Below are 14,408 nucleotides of genomic sequence, written 5' to 3' on the forward strand. Positions count from 1 at the left end.
GGCAGATCATGAGAGGGAGGGCAGGAAGGGCTGCATCAGAGTTTGGCTCTCGTGGCCCTTTCTTACATGCCCAGGGTAATGCAGATCTTCACTTTGGGGTCAGGAAGCAATTTTCCTCCAAGCCAGATTGGCCAGGGATCCTGGAGGGTTGTTTTTTTGGCCCTCTTCTGGGCATGGAGTAGGGGTTACTGGGGGTGTGGAGGGGAGGTAGCTGTGAATTTCCTGCATTGTGGAGGGGGTTGGACTAGATGACCCTGGGGATTCTTTGACTATCTCCCTTTAAAAGGGCTGCTTGCCATAATGGTGCTCCTTGAAGGATTAAACGGTACAGAATCATATTGGTACTTGAGATAGAATTTGCACTAGCACCACTGTGAGAATGTTTTCCTGTTGTATTTTATATCCTAAATATTTTATTTGGTTAAAATAAGCATTCATTTATTCAGATATTTATAACTTGCTTTTCTTCCCAGTGGAGACCCAAAGCAGCTTACAGCATCGCCCTCCTCTCCTCTATTTTATTCCTCACAAATCCGCCCTGTAAGGCAGACCAGTCTGAGAGAGAGTGGCTGGCCCAAGGTCACCCAGAGGCTTTCATGGTAGGATGAGTCTTCATATCCTGGTCCAAACTTCTAACCACTACATCATGTTGGCTTCCCATTAAAAGAACCAGCAATAGCAAACTTAAAAAGAAAGCCCTTCATTGCTTTATAAAAGTTAAAAACACTCACTGGGTCAAGCCAGAAGTCCTTCAGTCTTACATCCTCTCCAAAACTACAGAAGGGATGTGGATTCTCTGATGTTGTCTTGGAGACTGTACTATAGCATTGGAGCTGCTGCTGCCAACGCCTGCCAACAAGCAGTCATTGTTCACACTCTTTTATTTTATTAATTAATTTAAAACATTGCTATGTCTCCTTTCCACCCAAATTGGGTCCTCAAGGCAGCAAAAAGCAAACATTAAAAAAATTCAACATAAAAAAAAAACATTTAAAATAAAGTATATTTATTGAACAGAGAGCCGGCATTGTATAGTGGTTAAGGTGTCAGACCATGATCTTGGAAACCCAGGTTCAAATCCCCACTATGCCATGGAAACTTGCTGGGTGACCCTGGGCCAGTCACACACTCTCAGCCTCGAGCCAGGCAAGTATTAGGATGGGAGACCTCCAAGGAGTACCAGGGGTGTGACGTGGAGGCAGGCAATGGCAAAACACCTCTGAACGTCTCTTGCCTAGAAAATCCTACGGGGTTGCCATAAGTCAGCTGTGACTTGACGGCAAACGTATATAATTCAATAAAAACATATAAACACACACAACACCTAAAAACCAGGGAGGAGACCAACAGTTATTGAGAGTGTGCCAAACAAAACTAAAAACTCTTCACCCACTGGCAGAAGACAACAATAGAGGGAGACAAATGAATCACCCTGGAGAGGAAGTTCTACAGTTTTGTCGCCACAACCAAGAAGGCCCTTTGATGATATGGCATCTCCCATATTCTTAAATTTTAACGTATATAAATTATGCACTTGTGCTTCGTTTGCAGACCAATCTCTACCAAGCTGAAGTCAGCCCAACAGCATGGTAGCTGACTAATGACTTGATAAACCTCTGACCTGGACTGTGAAAACAGCAGGGATGGAGAGATCGAGGTTGTCAAGTATTTAGCTGAGTTAGTTGCAAATTGTAGAGTCACTCTAATTCCAAAGTAAATCAAATGTGTCTCAACAAACTTGAGGCTGGAGATCAGAAAATAGCTTCCACCTTTTAAAAAGACACATTTATGAAAGTCTCCTTATGGGACCAAGATTCATCAATAAACACCTTATGTCAATTCCAGTCTCTTCAGCAGGTGGATTCCTTGTTCAAAATTCAGATGTTCAGTGTAATTAGCTGTTGTTTGCCAAGCAAAATGTCAAGCAAAAAAACAAAACTCCCACATCTTTATATTTTCAGTCAAATGATCGTTTGTTTACACATTTTAATGGCTTTTAGTTCCATTTGCAACTAACTAATTTGATCAGTTGGAAATGAAAAAGTGCCAATCTCATCTAATCAGATAATAAATAATCTCCCTGAATTCAAAGAGCAACAATAGCCTGGTATCATAAAAGCATAGTAATCCTTAGGGTTAATGCACTGAGGACTGGAAAGTGTTTCACATATACTATCCTTACACCAATATCTAGTGATATTGTCGAAGGCTTTCACGGTCAGAGTTCATTGGTTCTTGTAGGTTATCCGGGCTGTGTAACCGTGGTCTTGGAATTTTCTTTCCTGACGTTTCGCCAGCAACTGTGGCAGGCATCTTCAGAGTAGGAGGCGCAGATGAGTTTCAATGACAGCCCCCCCCCTTCAGGGTAGCCCGCAGAAGGGAGGCGGGCTGTCATTGAAACTCATCTGCGCCTCCCGGGCGGGAGGCGCAGATGAGTTTCAATGACAGCCCCCCCCTTCAGGGTAGCCCGCTGAAGGGGGGCGGGCTGTCATTGAAACTCATCTGCGCCTCCCGGGCGGGAGGCGCAGATGAGTTTCAATGACAGCCCCCCCCTTCAGGGTAGCCCGCAGAAGGGAGGCGGGCTGTCATTGAAACTCATCTGCGCCTCCCGGGCGGGAGGCGCAGATGAGTTTCAATGACAGCCCCCCCTTCAGGGTAGCCCGCTGAAGGGGGGCGGGCTGTCATTGAAACTCATCTGCGCCTCCCGGGCGGGAGGCGCAGATGAGTTTCAATGACAGCCCCCCCCTTCAGGGTAGCCCGCAGAAGGGAGGCGGGCTGTCATTGAAACTCATCTGCGCCTCCCGCCCGGGAGGCGCAGATGAGTTTCAATGACAGCCGCGCCTCTCCAGCGGAGCCCGCTGGAGAGGCGCGGCTGTCATTGAAACTCATCTGCGCCTCCCAGCTGGGAGGCTCAGATGAGTTTAAAGGGCCCCCGCGCGCCTTCAGGGAATCCCTGAAGGCGCGCTTCGGCCGAATTTCCCCCCGAACTCCGGATCCCCCCGAATTACCGGGGATCCGAAGCGGGGGAGTTCGGACTTCGGCCCGTACCGACCCCACAAGGGTCAAATTCGGCCGAATCCGAACTGTACCGAATTTTTTTTTTTTTTACAGCCCTAGTACTGAGTGTGTTCAGGGTTCCCTGTTTTGAGTGTGTTGGGGGTTCTGGTCTCCTACCTTTCCCAGTACCTGCTGAGGAAGTCAAGGCAGTAGCCATGGAAGCTAGAGAAGAGACCACTAAGCAGGTGGCCTCTACCATGCAGCAGTTGCCCAGTGTGACAGACAGCCTCCAGTTCCGCCCTCCAGGCCCCACCAGACAGCTTCTACCAATCCCTGATCCCAAGATGTGTGTGGATGCAAATTCCTATAGACTCCCAGTGAGAGGCCACGGATCCTCTGTGGGGGAGGTTGGAAAGGCATTAAAGGAGACTTGCAGCCAGATCCTCAGTTAAGGCTTAGCCAGGAATAGAAATAGCCAGGTTAGTTAGGGTTGCCAACCTCCAGGTGGTGACTGGAGATCGCCTGCTCTTTCAACTGATCTCAAGCTGATACAGATCGGTTCACCTGGAGACCACGGCCGCTTTGACAATTGGACTCTATGGCATTGAAGTCTCTCCCCTCCCCAAACCCCACCCTCCTCAGGCTCTGCCCAGGAGGGACCTGGCTACCCTAAGGTTAGTCTAGTTCAAGGAGATAGTAGGTTTGTCCAGGCTTCAGGTCTACAGTCCCTGAGTATCCCTCATGGCTGGGAAAGAAAAATCAGCCACAGCCATTGAGGGTGATGAGGGGGAAAGGGGATTTTAAAAAAAGAACCCAGCCATCACACCCAGCCTTACATCACCTGCCAGGTGGTGATTGGCTCCGCAGCTCAGCACAGAAGCCAGCATACACTCCTGACAACTAGCAGAAACATTCAGAGCCAGCAAAGCATTGACAGCATTGGGCCAGTTGCTAGGAGTGATGGAGCAGAGTCAGAACCTTGCATGAAAGGGGTTGGGAGAAAGGGGGCATCTCTTTAGGACCTGCAAGGTACTATGGCCCTAGTACCTAAGTAGGATGGCCAAGCAATACCCGTCCTGAGCCTGGCCTTGGTTGGGAATGAGGGCTGGCTATAAGTTTGAATAAAAAATAAAAAATAAATATTTAAGCCCTTGCATATAGGGTTGCCAGCTGCGTAATGGGGAATTTCCTGGAGATTTGGGAGTTGAGCCTGAAAAGCATTGAGTTTGGGTAGGATAGGATAGGAAAGGATAGGGACCTCAGCAGGGCATAATGCCACGGAGTCCACCCTCCAAAGCAGCCATATTCTCCAGGGGAACTGACTTCTGTTTTCTAGAGATCGGTCGTAATTCTGAGCAATCTCCAGGCCCCACCTGGAGGCTGGCAACCCTAGTTCTCTGCCACCGAGTCAGGCCTGCCCAGAGAGGCAAAAGGCTGGGGAGATGGCCAAGCGATAGATTGGGAAACAGAAGGGAATCGGTGCACAATTTCTTCCCCTTCTGCGCTGAGGCCTGGAGCACAGCCAAAGGGAGCAATTCAAAGGCCCATGTATGGGCCACCCAAGAAGGCACTCTATGACTGACATTTTTTTTCTTGGCTCTCTTCTAATAGGTGTACGCTATTGAAGAATTCGGAATGGATATTTTAATGTGGTCAGGCACTGGAAATAAAAGAAATGCATGGACATATGCCAATGTGGTCCTTTCCAGTAACTGTCCTTTCAGAGTGGCATTTGAAGCTGAAGCGGGAGCAAAGGTGCTCATAGAATTTGCCCTCAATGATATCTCTTTCACCCCAGAATGTGCATTAGGAGGTATGTAGTCCTAGACTGGTCAAACCCATTTACTTTAATGGTTTGTAGAATCATGTAGGTCTGCACTGTTAGTGATATTTTTTAAAATCTCAGGGCTAGATTCAACTTGAACGTTAAAGGTATGAGTGGATTTTTTTTTAAGTGAGCCATGAAATCACAGCTACCAAACATGTTGAACCTATAGATAACTTCAGACAGAAAAGTATACATCAACATTAATGCCTGTTGTTTGGTGGTGGTGGAGAGTGCCGTCAAGCCACATCTGACTTATGGTGACCCCATAGGGCTTTCAGGGCAGGAGACATTCAGAGGTCGTGCCATTGCCTGCCTCCATGTCATGTCCCTGGTATTCCTTGGAGGTCGCCCATCCAAATACTAGCCAGGGCTGACCCTGCTTACATAAGAACATAAGAAAGGCCCTACTGGATCAGACCAAGGCCCATCAAGTCCAGCAGTCTGTTCACACAGTGGCCAACTAGGTGCCTTCAGGAAGCCACAAACAAGACGACTGCAGCAGCACCATCCTGCCTGTGTCCCACCGCACCCAAAATAATAATCTCACCGCACCCAAAATAATAATCTCAGAAATTTAGATTCTGAGATCTGAGGAAATCAGGCTAGCCTGGGCTATCCAGGTCAGTATTTGCTAATTTCTCTTTCAATCCCCCCCCCCACACACACACACACATGCATTGCATGCCTGCATGGTACCTTTACTGGCTCTTGCTATACTGAATGTTCAGAATGAGTGCCCATTGTTTAGACAAGAACTGTAAATTAGAAGAGAGAGAAAAGGTCCAGGTGCCTTCCTCAGTTTTGAAGAGCTGACACTTAGAAGACATCAGGAGACAGTCAGCTGAGAAAGTGCTTAATGGTAAAAATGACAGGCATAACCTGAATGTAAAGCAAAATTCTCAGCAGCACAGTCAAATGCCAGTTTTTTTTTTCTTAAACATAGTAAATTTTCTTAGAATTTCAGTTTTTAGACAATGGAGATTCTGGCATTTACAAGAAACAATTAGGCACAAATATATGCTCCGGTACAGAAGCAGGAAAGAAAGCCATGACCCTCACTTTGCAAGACTTGAGCAAGGCTGTTAATGATGGGTCTTTTTGGATCTGACAAGGTCAGGCTAGACCAGGATAGCAAATGCCAAATTTTGACAAGATAACTACGGGAGGGCAAAAGTAGGGCTCCTCGAACATTGAAGAATGTATAATTTTCATTTGTTTTTGAACACCTTTGAGAAGGTAAAAAAAAACCTGTTCAAATCAGTGATTATTAAATTGTACTTTAGTGATATTTATGTAATTCTGATAGTATTGTGCCCATTAAAAAATCTTAATTGTTTTAGACAATAGAATCAGATTCTCCCAAACATCTACAGGCAGCATAGTCCAAAGGGGGAGGGCATAGATTCGCCAGGGACGACACAACCATAGCACAACCAGGCCACCTCCTGAGCGGTTACCTGCACCAAGGCGAGCAAGCTGCACAGTAGTTCCACCTCCCCCGGTGGAACTACTGTATGCAGTTGCATGGGGGTGTGCTACCATTTTTGCTGGCATAAGTTCACACTGGCAAAAATGGGCATTCCCAGGACAAAAGTCAGCCCCGCCCCCAGGAACGCCCCCTTTGGTGCTGGCACGAGCCTCTGCTGGAGGAGCGCTGCCGCTGAGGCTGTGCTGACACCTGCACCTTGTGCTGCTGCACTGCTCCCCAGTGTGGGCATTAGTGCCCATTTGGGCAGCGTAAGTGGCACTTATGCTGGTGCAGAGGTCACGTTGCCTCCAAAGGCCTTTCACACACACCCCTTTAGGATTGTACTGTTAGTCATTCACAAATTAGATTTCAACTCCTTTTTCTAATGCAAGCATTTGTTTCTGTATCAGAAAAATTAATATGGAGACCTCAGAGGGCCAGGTTAGATGTGACAGTAGACCACCCCCCCCCCCCCATCCTTCCATGGATGCTTTTCTCTCTGCTGGGATCTATTACATTATCCACAACTATCTGCGAGAAAACATCACTGTGGAAATGACTGCAGGCTACCACGTAGGCAAGGTAGCTGCAAAACAAGAGAGGACCCAGCAGCTGTCAGTGATAAGCCCATTTTGCCACTTAACTGAGACCCTTTCCACATCTTCTCAACTCTATATGCGTGACTGCAGGGTTACTGAGGGATGGAGGATTACGGGACAAAATTCAGGGCTCTCTAGTTTCACCAGGGAGGGAGATGAGACTAAGCAATTTATGTGATTTGTTGTCAAGTATGATGTTCGAGTTGGGTCTGCGTGATGTGACAGAAGCCTCAGGGGAGATCTTTATTTGGGGGCCTGTAGTGTCTCTTAGTGGCTTTTTTGCCTCTGGGGCCACTGCATGCATTTCAATAGACAGATCTGTCAGTGTGACATCATCTCTGGCCCTTAAAAATACGTCACCCTGTAAAGGAGCCATTCATTACTGAAATCTTCCACACAGTGGGTATACACACCAATTCCTTTATTTGCATGTGAATAAATTTGCCGTGTAAGGATCATTTGTTTGACTATTCATATTTAAGAAGAATGATTTCTGAGGGGTTGGCAATAAGCAGATGGCGATAGTGGCAGTTATGGCTGAATGAAAAATGATAGCAGCGTTGAAGAATATGTTCATGAATAATTTGCCACTAGTTGTGCTCCTCTAATTATGACCCCCCAAACTGCAAAACATGAGCCTGTTTAGCAATTTGTTTAACACCATGTTTAAAACAATGCCTCTTTTGTCATTGAGGATACAAAAACCACATCTCGGGGGGAAAACAAGTGGCATACTGATTTGTACTTGAGATGCTTGTACGGCAACATTATTTTACTCTTGTGAAAAACAGCACATTTAGTGGACATTTGTCATAGTTTCTGGCAACACGATTGGAATGCACAGTGCTCTATGCCCTTTGCAGACATTATGATAGCAAGTACCAGAAGCCTGCCAGCACATGTAACAACAGCGATCACTAACCATGACCCTCCCAAATATAAGTGGTCACCATGTTGTCTGAAAGGGGCAATGCATGGATTTTGCACATGTGTATAGCCTCTGTACATGTGACACGAAACCATGAATTTTCAGGGTTTCCACCTGCCGAAGCTGAAAATCTGTTCATTTCCCCTTCCAAGCAACATGGTAACCACGTATATTGGAAGGATCCATGCACAGTTGCTGGCCTTCCCAACTAACTTTTGAAAAGGGCCCTATATTGCAATTTCATTCATGAGGTCTACAACCTTGTGGTACTGGTAAAATCATAGAATCATAGAGTTGTAAGGGACCACTAGGGTCATCAAGTCCAACCTCCTGCACAATGCAGGAAATTCACAACTGCCTGCCCCCAACACCCCCTAGTGACCAGAAGATGGCCAAGATGCCCTCCCTATCATCATCTGCCTAAGGTCACAGAATCAGAATTGCTGACAGATGGCCATCTAATTAATGTTTACTTCTAATGATGTGAGACTGCAGCAAAAAGATAGGGCATAATACAGCCGCTTTTAGCCATTTTTAAGACCCAGTCAGTAGAACTGTAGTGAGTTCATGGAAGGGATCTTTGTACCTTTCCGCAGAGGCCCCTTGTGTCCCTGGAGGGCTGACCTGCAGGGTTCAAGAACAGTGTGGGGCACAGAATGGAGGTGTTGTAGTGGGAAAGGGAAGATCAGCACATATCATCCCCACATACTCATGGGGATTCCTTTCTGTACATGGAAGAGTTCACAGAAGAATATGGAGGGGGCATTCCTATTGATTTCTCCCCCTTGCTGCAGCCACTCCCACCCCCTGCTCTATATCCTCCATACTTTTCAGTGATCTCCTGAAGTAGGAAAGGGAAAAGGGAAAAGATCCCCACTGTAATTGTCTGTATGATAGGGGGATCCAATCTATTTATTTCCAGGGGAGATAGTTAAGCATGTGCTCAACTCACCCAGGCAGGAACATTGCTTCTCGGAGGGGTCCACAGAGGGATATTTTAAATGATGAAAGGTCAGCTGTGACACAGTTTGTCTATACTCTGTGCTCAAATCATTTTCAGGGATTTTTTGCTGTTAGAGTTTCTGGAGAACCTGACTGACCATTTACACTGGTTCAGTTGACAGTCACTCCAGCTGACATCAGTGATACTGCGCCACTGTGAGCGATCAGTAAATCACCATCTAGATAGCAGTTGAGAGACTTTTGAATTATGGATCTAGCATCGCAGCAGTTTTCTCGTTTTGGATCACTGCTCATGGCTCACACTGTGAAAACACCCCCCACCCCACCCCTGAATACATGCCTTGATCTGAATACATTTCATTCGGCTGCGGTCTGAAACAGCATGTACGAGGGCATGAATATTGACAGCACATACAGCTTTTAATATGGTGGGTTAATTTCTATAGTTTCTATATTCCTGTGACCTCAACTTTGCCACGTATCTTAGACCACCATAAAGAATGGGCCCCTGAAAACAATTTTAAAACTATCAGTAAGAGAGATTCTCACAAAGTCCAACCCGCTAATTGGAAACTAGCATGGAACATTTCTCTTGAGTCTCTTCTTGATATGCTATTGGACAGAGTACATTCATTTCTTAAAATGTCCAGTAGGAATCTGCAGCTAATTCTGTCTGTAACAAAGGAGGGGATGGGTTTTTTCCTCCTATGTGAAAGACTATAGCCCCCCCCCATTGCTTAATAGGTGGTAATCTTTAAGCATCCCCTTCCCTCCATTTCTCTGTCTGTATTTTCCATTTATACAAATGCTTTGTGTTTTGCAAACTGCTTTTTTTAAAAAAAACAATGGTTACCTTTGTTCAGCAACTTTTCAACTCAAGATAAAGGAATAATTTGAGAACTTGCTGCCACACTTTGCCTGTGATGTTCTCTTCCCTTAAAGGATTGCTTTGTTGCGGCAGGCTCCCTCCCCCTCCTTTTCTGCGTTGTTACTTCTCCAGCCTCTCTTTAATTACTTTAGGTTTCCCAGGGCAACATGTTCTAAATGGAAGCAATCACAATTTAGCTGGTTGGTAGCTCTGAGCAATAAAGCATTGCCAGCTCCATCAGTTCACCAAAGAGTCTCCCTCCACCCCTTCTTTCTCAGTTGTTTTTAAATAGCTAGTTCTCATCAAACGGGAATTTTGCTAAACCTGGGAATATTTCTGACCATTTGCAACAAAATGTGACTTTCCAGATCTCATCATCATTCACTATCAACAGAGCACTGCTAACTGCTGATGCTGCTGAATGTTTTTTCTCTTCAGCATTTGTCATGCACATTAGTCTCCTGAAGAATTCCGTATATTTGAAATCATACTGCTGAATCGTGTACAGCCTTTGTATTTGTTGTTACTGTTCATCATAGAGAGTCACTTTTGAGGGCGCTAATCAGTGCCATTTATTTTGCCAGTCATGCAGCTTTTAGTATTTTGCTTAAACTTGTATATTGTGGGGAATCTTAGAGATCTCAGCTGGCCTCTAACAGTACCAATCCTTGTGAACACATGAACACATAAAGCTGAATCAGACCCTTAGTCCATCAAGATCAGTATTGATTACTCAGACTGGCAATGGCTCCCCAGGGTCTCAGGTACTGGTCTTTTACATCTACTGGAGATGCTGGGGATTGAACCTGGGACCTTCTTCATGCAAAGTAAATATTGTCCTACTGTAGGGTTGCCAACTGCCAGGTAGTAGCAGGAGATCTCCTGCTAATTCAACTGATCTCCAGCCGATAGATATCAGATCACCTGGAGAAAAATGGCCCCTTTGGCAATTGAACTCTATGGCATTGAAGTCCCTCCCTAAATCCTGCCCTCCTCAGGCTCTGCCCCAAAAATCTCCCGCCGGTGGCGAAGAGGGACATGGCAACCCTATCCCACTGGGCCACTACCCCTCCTACAACCCCATCCCCCTCAAAACCTCCTGTTCCTTCAGGTCCCCAGGAGGCTGGAAAACCTCATGGCTTTCCCAAGTCCCCACACTCTCCCAAACCAAACTGCATCCACCAAAAATTCTGAGAGTATCTCCTACTAGACGGAGTTGCACATTTACAGCTTTAGCTCTGTGTTGCAGTTTAAAGGCTCTACCTAGTGGCCGTACCTTCTCCTTTGTTTCAACAAGCTGGCATGGGGATGATCAAACGCAATGTCACAATTTTAAGCTATTTCACTCCAGGGATGATGAGATTACCCACTGCCTCTCCACATTACCACACTGCAGGTAGCAAGACTAAATGGATGTAGTGTGGTTACAGAGATCAGGCTTAGAGCTTTCAAAATATAAGGAAGTTTAATAAATGAATTAAAAAGTACACATGGTCTTTATGAGCATCAGGGTGATCAAGGGTACAAAGAAAAGGTAAAAATACGCAATCCCATGTCCTTACATTCAATACTTATCCTAGCTAATGTTTAAATAGGAAAGGAAAGTATTTCTTAAAGTTGCAGTACAAAAAGTTCAATGTTACTTTAGTTCTCATAGTTGGGACTTCGCCCCACTGTCCCTCACTATATGGATAGGATGGAGTCCCTAGGTATAAGTTTAGTCCTTCATGACCCATTCAAGGAGAAGTGCAAAATGGAAGAGAACTTCTTTCCCACGTCCCGGATGTAAGATGTAACTATGCTCAGAATTGCACTGTAGTTTGAATAAAACACAAACTGCACTTCTCAATCTATTTCCATAGGAATATTCCTGAGGGCTTTTGTTCTCTGTGATGTTTGAAGAAAAAAACTTGGCAATGACTCTACTGTCATTATAGTTCACTGGTTCCCAACCTGTGGACTATTATGACAGTAGAGTCATTGCCAAGTCGGCCCCGCCCACTTTATTTAATGGACGGGGGCGGGGGGGAGAGCGGCGTGCAGCGGCGTGCAACGGCGTGCAACGGGGAGCGTATATAAATCGTGTGCGTCGACAGCGGCTCCTGCAGTGCCGAAGTGTGGCTGGCTGGAGGGCGGGCTCTGAAGGGAGGGGGGAAAGCAAGAGAAGCGGCTCGAGCATGCCCTTCACCGTTGCTGTTGCTATGGGGCGGCGGCCCTGAGTTTTCAGCGGCCCCTGCTGACTCAGCCGAGTGCATGGGGACGCACCAGCCTCCCTGGGAGCAGAGAGGCGCTGGCAAGGTGGGCGAGGAGGAGAGCGGCACCCTGAGTCACCCTGCTGGCTTTAGCACGAATAAGAACCAGACAAAAAAAGGAAAATTCCAGAAGGGAGGAGGAGAAATGAGAGAAGTCGATCTGTCAGGGGGGGAGTGACAGTCGGAGAACTGAAGCTGCTGGGTGGCAGTAGAAGGCAGCTTCATGTGTGTTCCTCCCCTCTGACGTCCCAAACTACGAGTTCTACTGAATCAGACCCTTGGTCCATCAAAGTCAGTATTGCCTACTCAGACCAGCAGCGGCTCTCCAGGGTCTCAGGCAGAGGTCTTTTCACATCACCTACTTGCCCAGTCGCCAGGGTCAGTCTTCTTTGCACCCTAGGCAAGGCTAACTACTTGTGCCCCCACAATTGCTAACCAATTTTCAAAAACAGATTTATTGTAGAAACAAATAAAAGCCTGATGCATTCCTACAAAACTTTTTTATAAGGCGTTATAATTAATTCTATTCTATCGCACCATTGTGGCACTTACCTTAAAATAAAAAATATATAAGTTGTCAGCTGCATCTTTTCAAGAAACTGAAAACGGTGCCCCTCAGGTCAGATCTGCGCCCCTCTGAGGTCTGCGCCCTATGCAGTCGCCTAGTTCACCTGGTAGCACCGGCCCTTCTGGCAGGGGTCGCAGGTTACTTGGCAATTGTAAAAGTGGGTCGCAACTCGAAAAAGGTTGGGAACCACTGTTATAGTCCAAACTGCAGTTTTTACTTCAGTTGTTTACTTCATTGGATCTAAGATTTGTAGCATTAACTATGCCCCCTCCTATAAAAACTTTGGCTAATTGCTCACTTGCTAATGACAGTATGGCTTGGATCTAGTGACCCCCCCCCCCACTAGTTTGGTTCCTGTGACTCTTTTCTGCTAAGTTGTCCTTTAAGGGAAAGTCTTTCCTTTAAGGGAAGTCTTTATCTTCAAGGAAGAAAGACTTCTTCCAATTAAGAATTACTTTTTCCGATGGCGAAAGACTTCCTCTGATGGAAAAAAAATCATTCTATGGGACAAAATCTTGGTGGAAGTGGGTCATAGGATACAACTCTTATAGCATGCATAAGGGCATGCACCTAACTTTACGTACCTCCCTCCATTTTACCTTTACAATAAGTCTATGATATAAGTTAGGCTGAAAGAGAGTGACTGACCCAAGGTCATCCAGTGAACATCACATTTGAACCCAGATCTTTGAATTCCTATGTGTGCATGTGAGTGGTCCCAAATAGACCTTCCTGTTCAAGGGAAGGGTTGCCTTGCTGGAGGAAACTCTTCCTTCGCCAGAGGAAGATTCTCATTTAACAAAATGTGTGAAGAACTTGTGGTCTCATAACAAACAGGCTATGGATTTGCTCGGATAAAATGAAAATTTGATATATGAGATTATTTTGCACATGGAAACTAGATTATGACTATAATCTGGGAGCCAGCGTGGTGTAGTGGTTAATAGCGGTGGTTTGGAGTGGTGGAGTCTGATCTGGAGAACCGGGTTTGATTCCCCACTCCTCCACATGAGCGGCAGACACTAATCTGGTGAACTGGATTTGTTTCCCCACTCCTCCACACGAAGCCAGCTGGGTGACCTTGGGCAAGTCACATTCTCTCAGCTTCACCTACCTCACAGGGTGTCTGTTGTGGGGAGGGGACGGGAAGGTGATTGTAAGCCGGTTTGAGTCTCCCTTAAGTGGCAGAGAAAGTCAGCATATAAAAACCAACTCTTCTTCTTCTATATTGGGTAAAATTCATTTATGTATACCTTCACTCCAACAGGTAAACACTGTATGACCAAATGACCTGTTTTTCCAAAATTGTTCAATTCCCTAAACACATTTTAAGCCACTCCCCCCCCCATGCAGTAAAATTTATATTGCTTAATCCTTTTATTAGCAATAGCTTCCAGATCCAGATCTGGGTATGGCTGCCTAGAATCCCAGTGTGGCCCTGCCACTCAGAGTAGTCAGTCAGGCTCCATTATAGTGTATTTGCTGCAGTATAGTGTAACTTGCAGCAAATGGAACTTTGGACAGTGTAAAATATAGAGGGTTAGGGCATTTTAGTGTCAAGGGCTTTCTTGAACATTTTGAATGACTCCGTGAATCAGGGAGCCTATCCTGTGTTATAGAACTCTGATATTTCAAGAGCAGATGGTCTCTTGGGTAGATTAGAACTAGATTACCTATTCCTTTATAGACCTTGGACATTCATTCCCTGAATTATAGGCATCAGTAGTCAGCTTAATGCTTTGGTGAACGTACTTGATAATTCACAAGCCGGTTAGGGAGCCCATAAACACTGCAAGTTTGACTTTGGAAATTTTGCAACTATCAGTCAAATATGATACCTGCCCTTGTAGAGATGATTTCTTCCCTGAAAGTGGGCAGAGATGCTAACGTTTGGGCATCTATTTTTTCTGGTTTCTCGTGCCCATGTAGCCTTTTAT

The 14,408-nt window shown here is 45.8% G+C and overlaps 1 protein-coding gene across 1 annotated transcript in view; it reads left to right on the plus strand.

Annotated features, from left to right (window-relative positions):
* MALRD1 (MAM and LDL receptor class A domain containing 1) overlaps window positions 1–14,408 on the plus strand; it is a 284,449-nt gene that overhangs the window by 225,915 nt on the left and 44,126 nt on the right. Inside the window, 1 exon segment of the mRNA XM_056857102.1 lies at window positions 4,609–4,810. Within this exon segment, the coding sequence (XP_056713080.1) occupies window positions 4,609–4,810 (202 nt within the window).

Source organism: Euleptes europaea, chromosome 11 (genome assembly GCF_029931775.1).
Source record: "Euleptes europaea isolate rEulEur1 chromosome 11, rEulEur1.hap1, whole genome shotgun sequence".
Taxonomy (NCBI): domain Eukaryota; kingdom Metazoa; phylum Chordata; class Lepidosauria; order Squamata; family Sphaerodactylidae; genus Euleptes; species Euleptes europaea.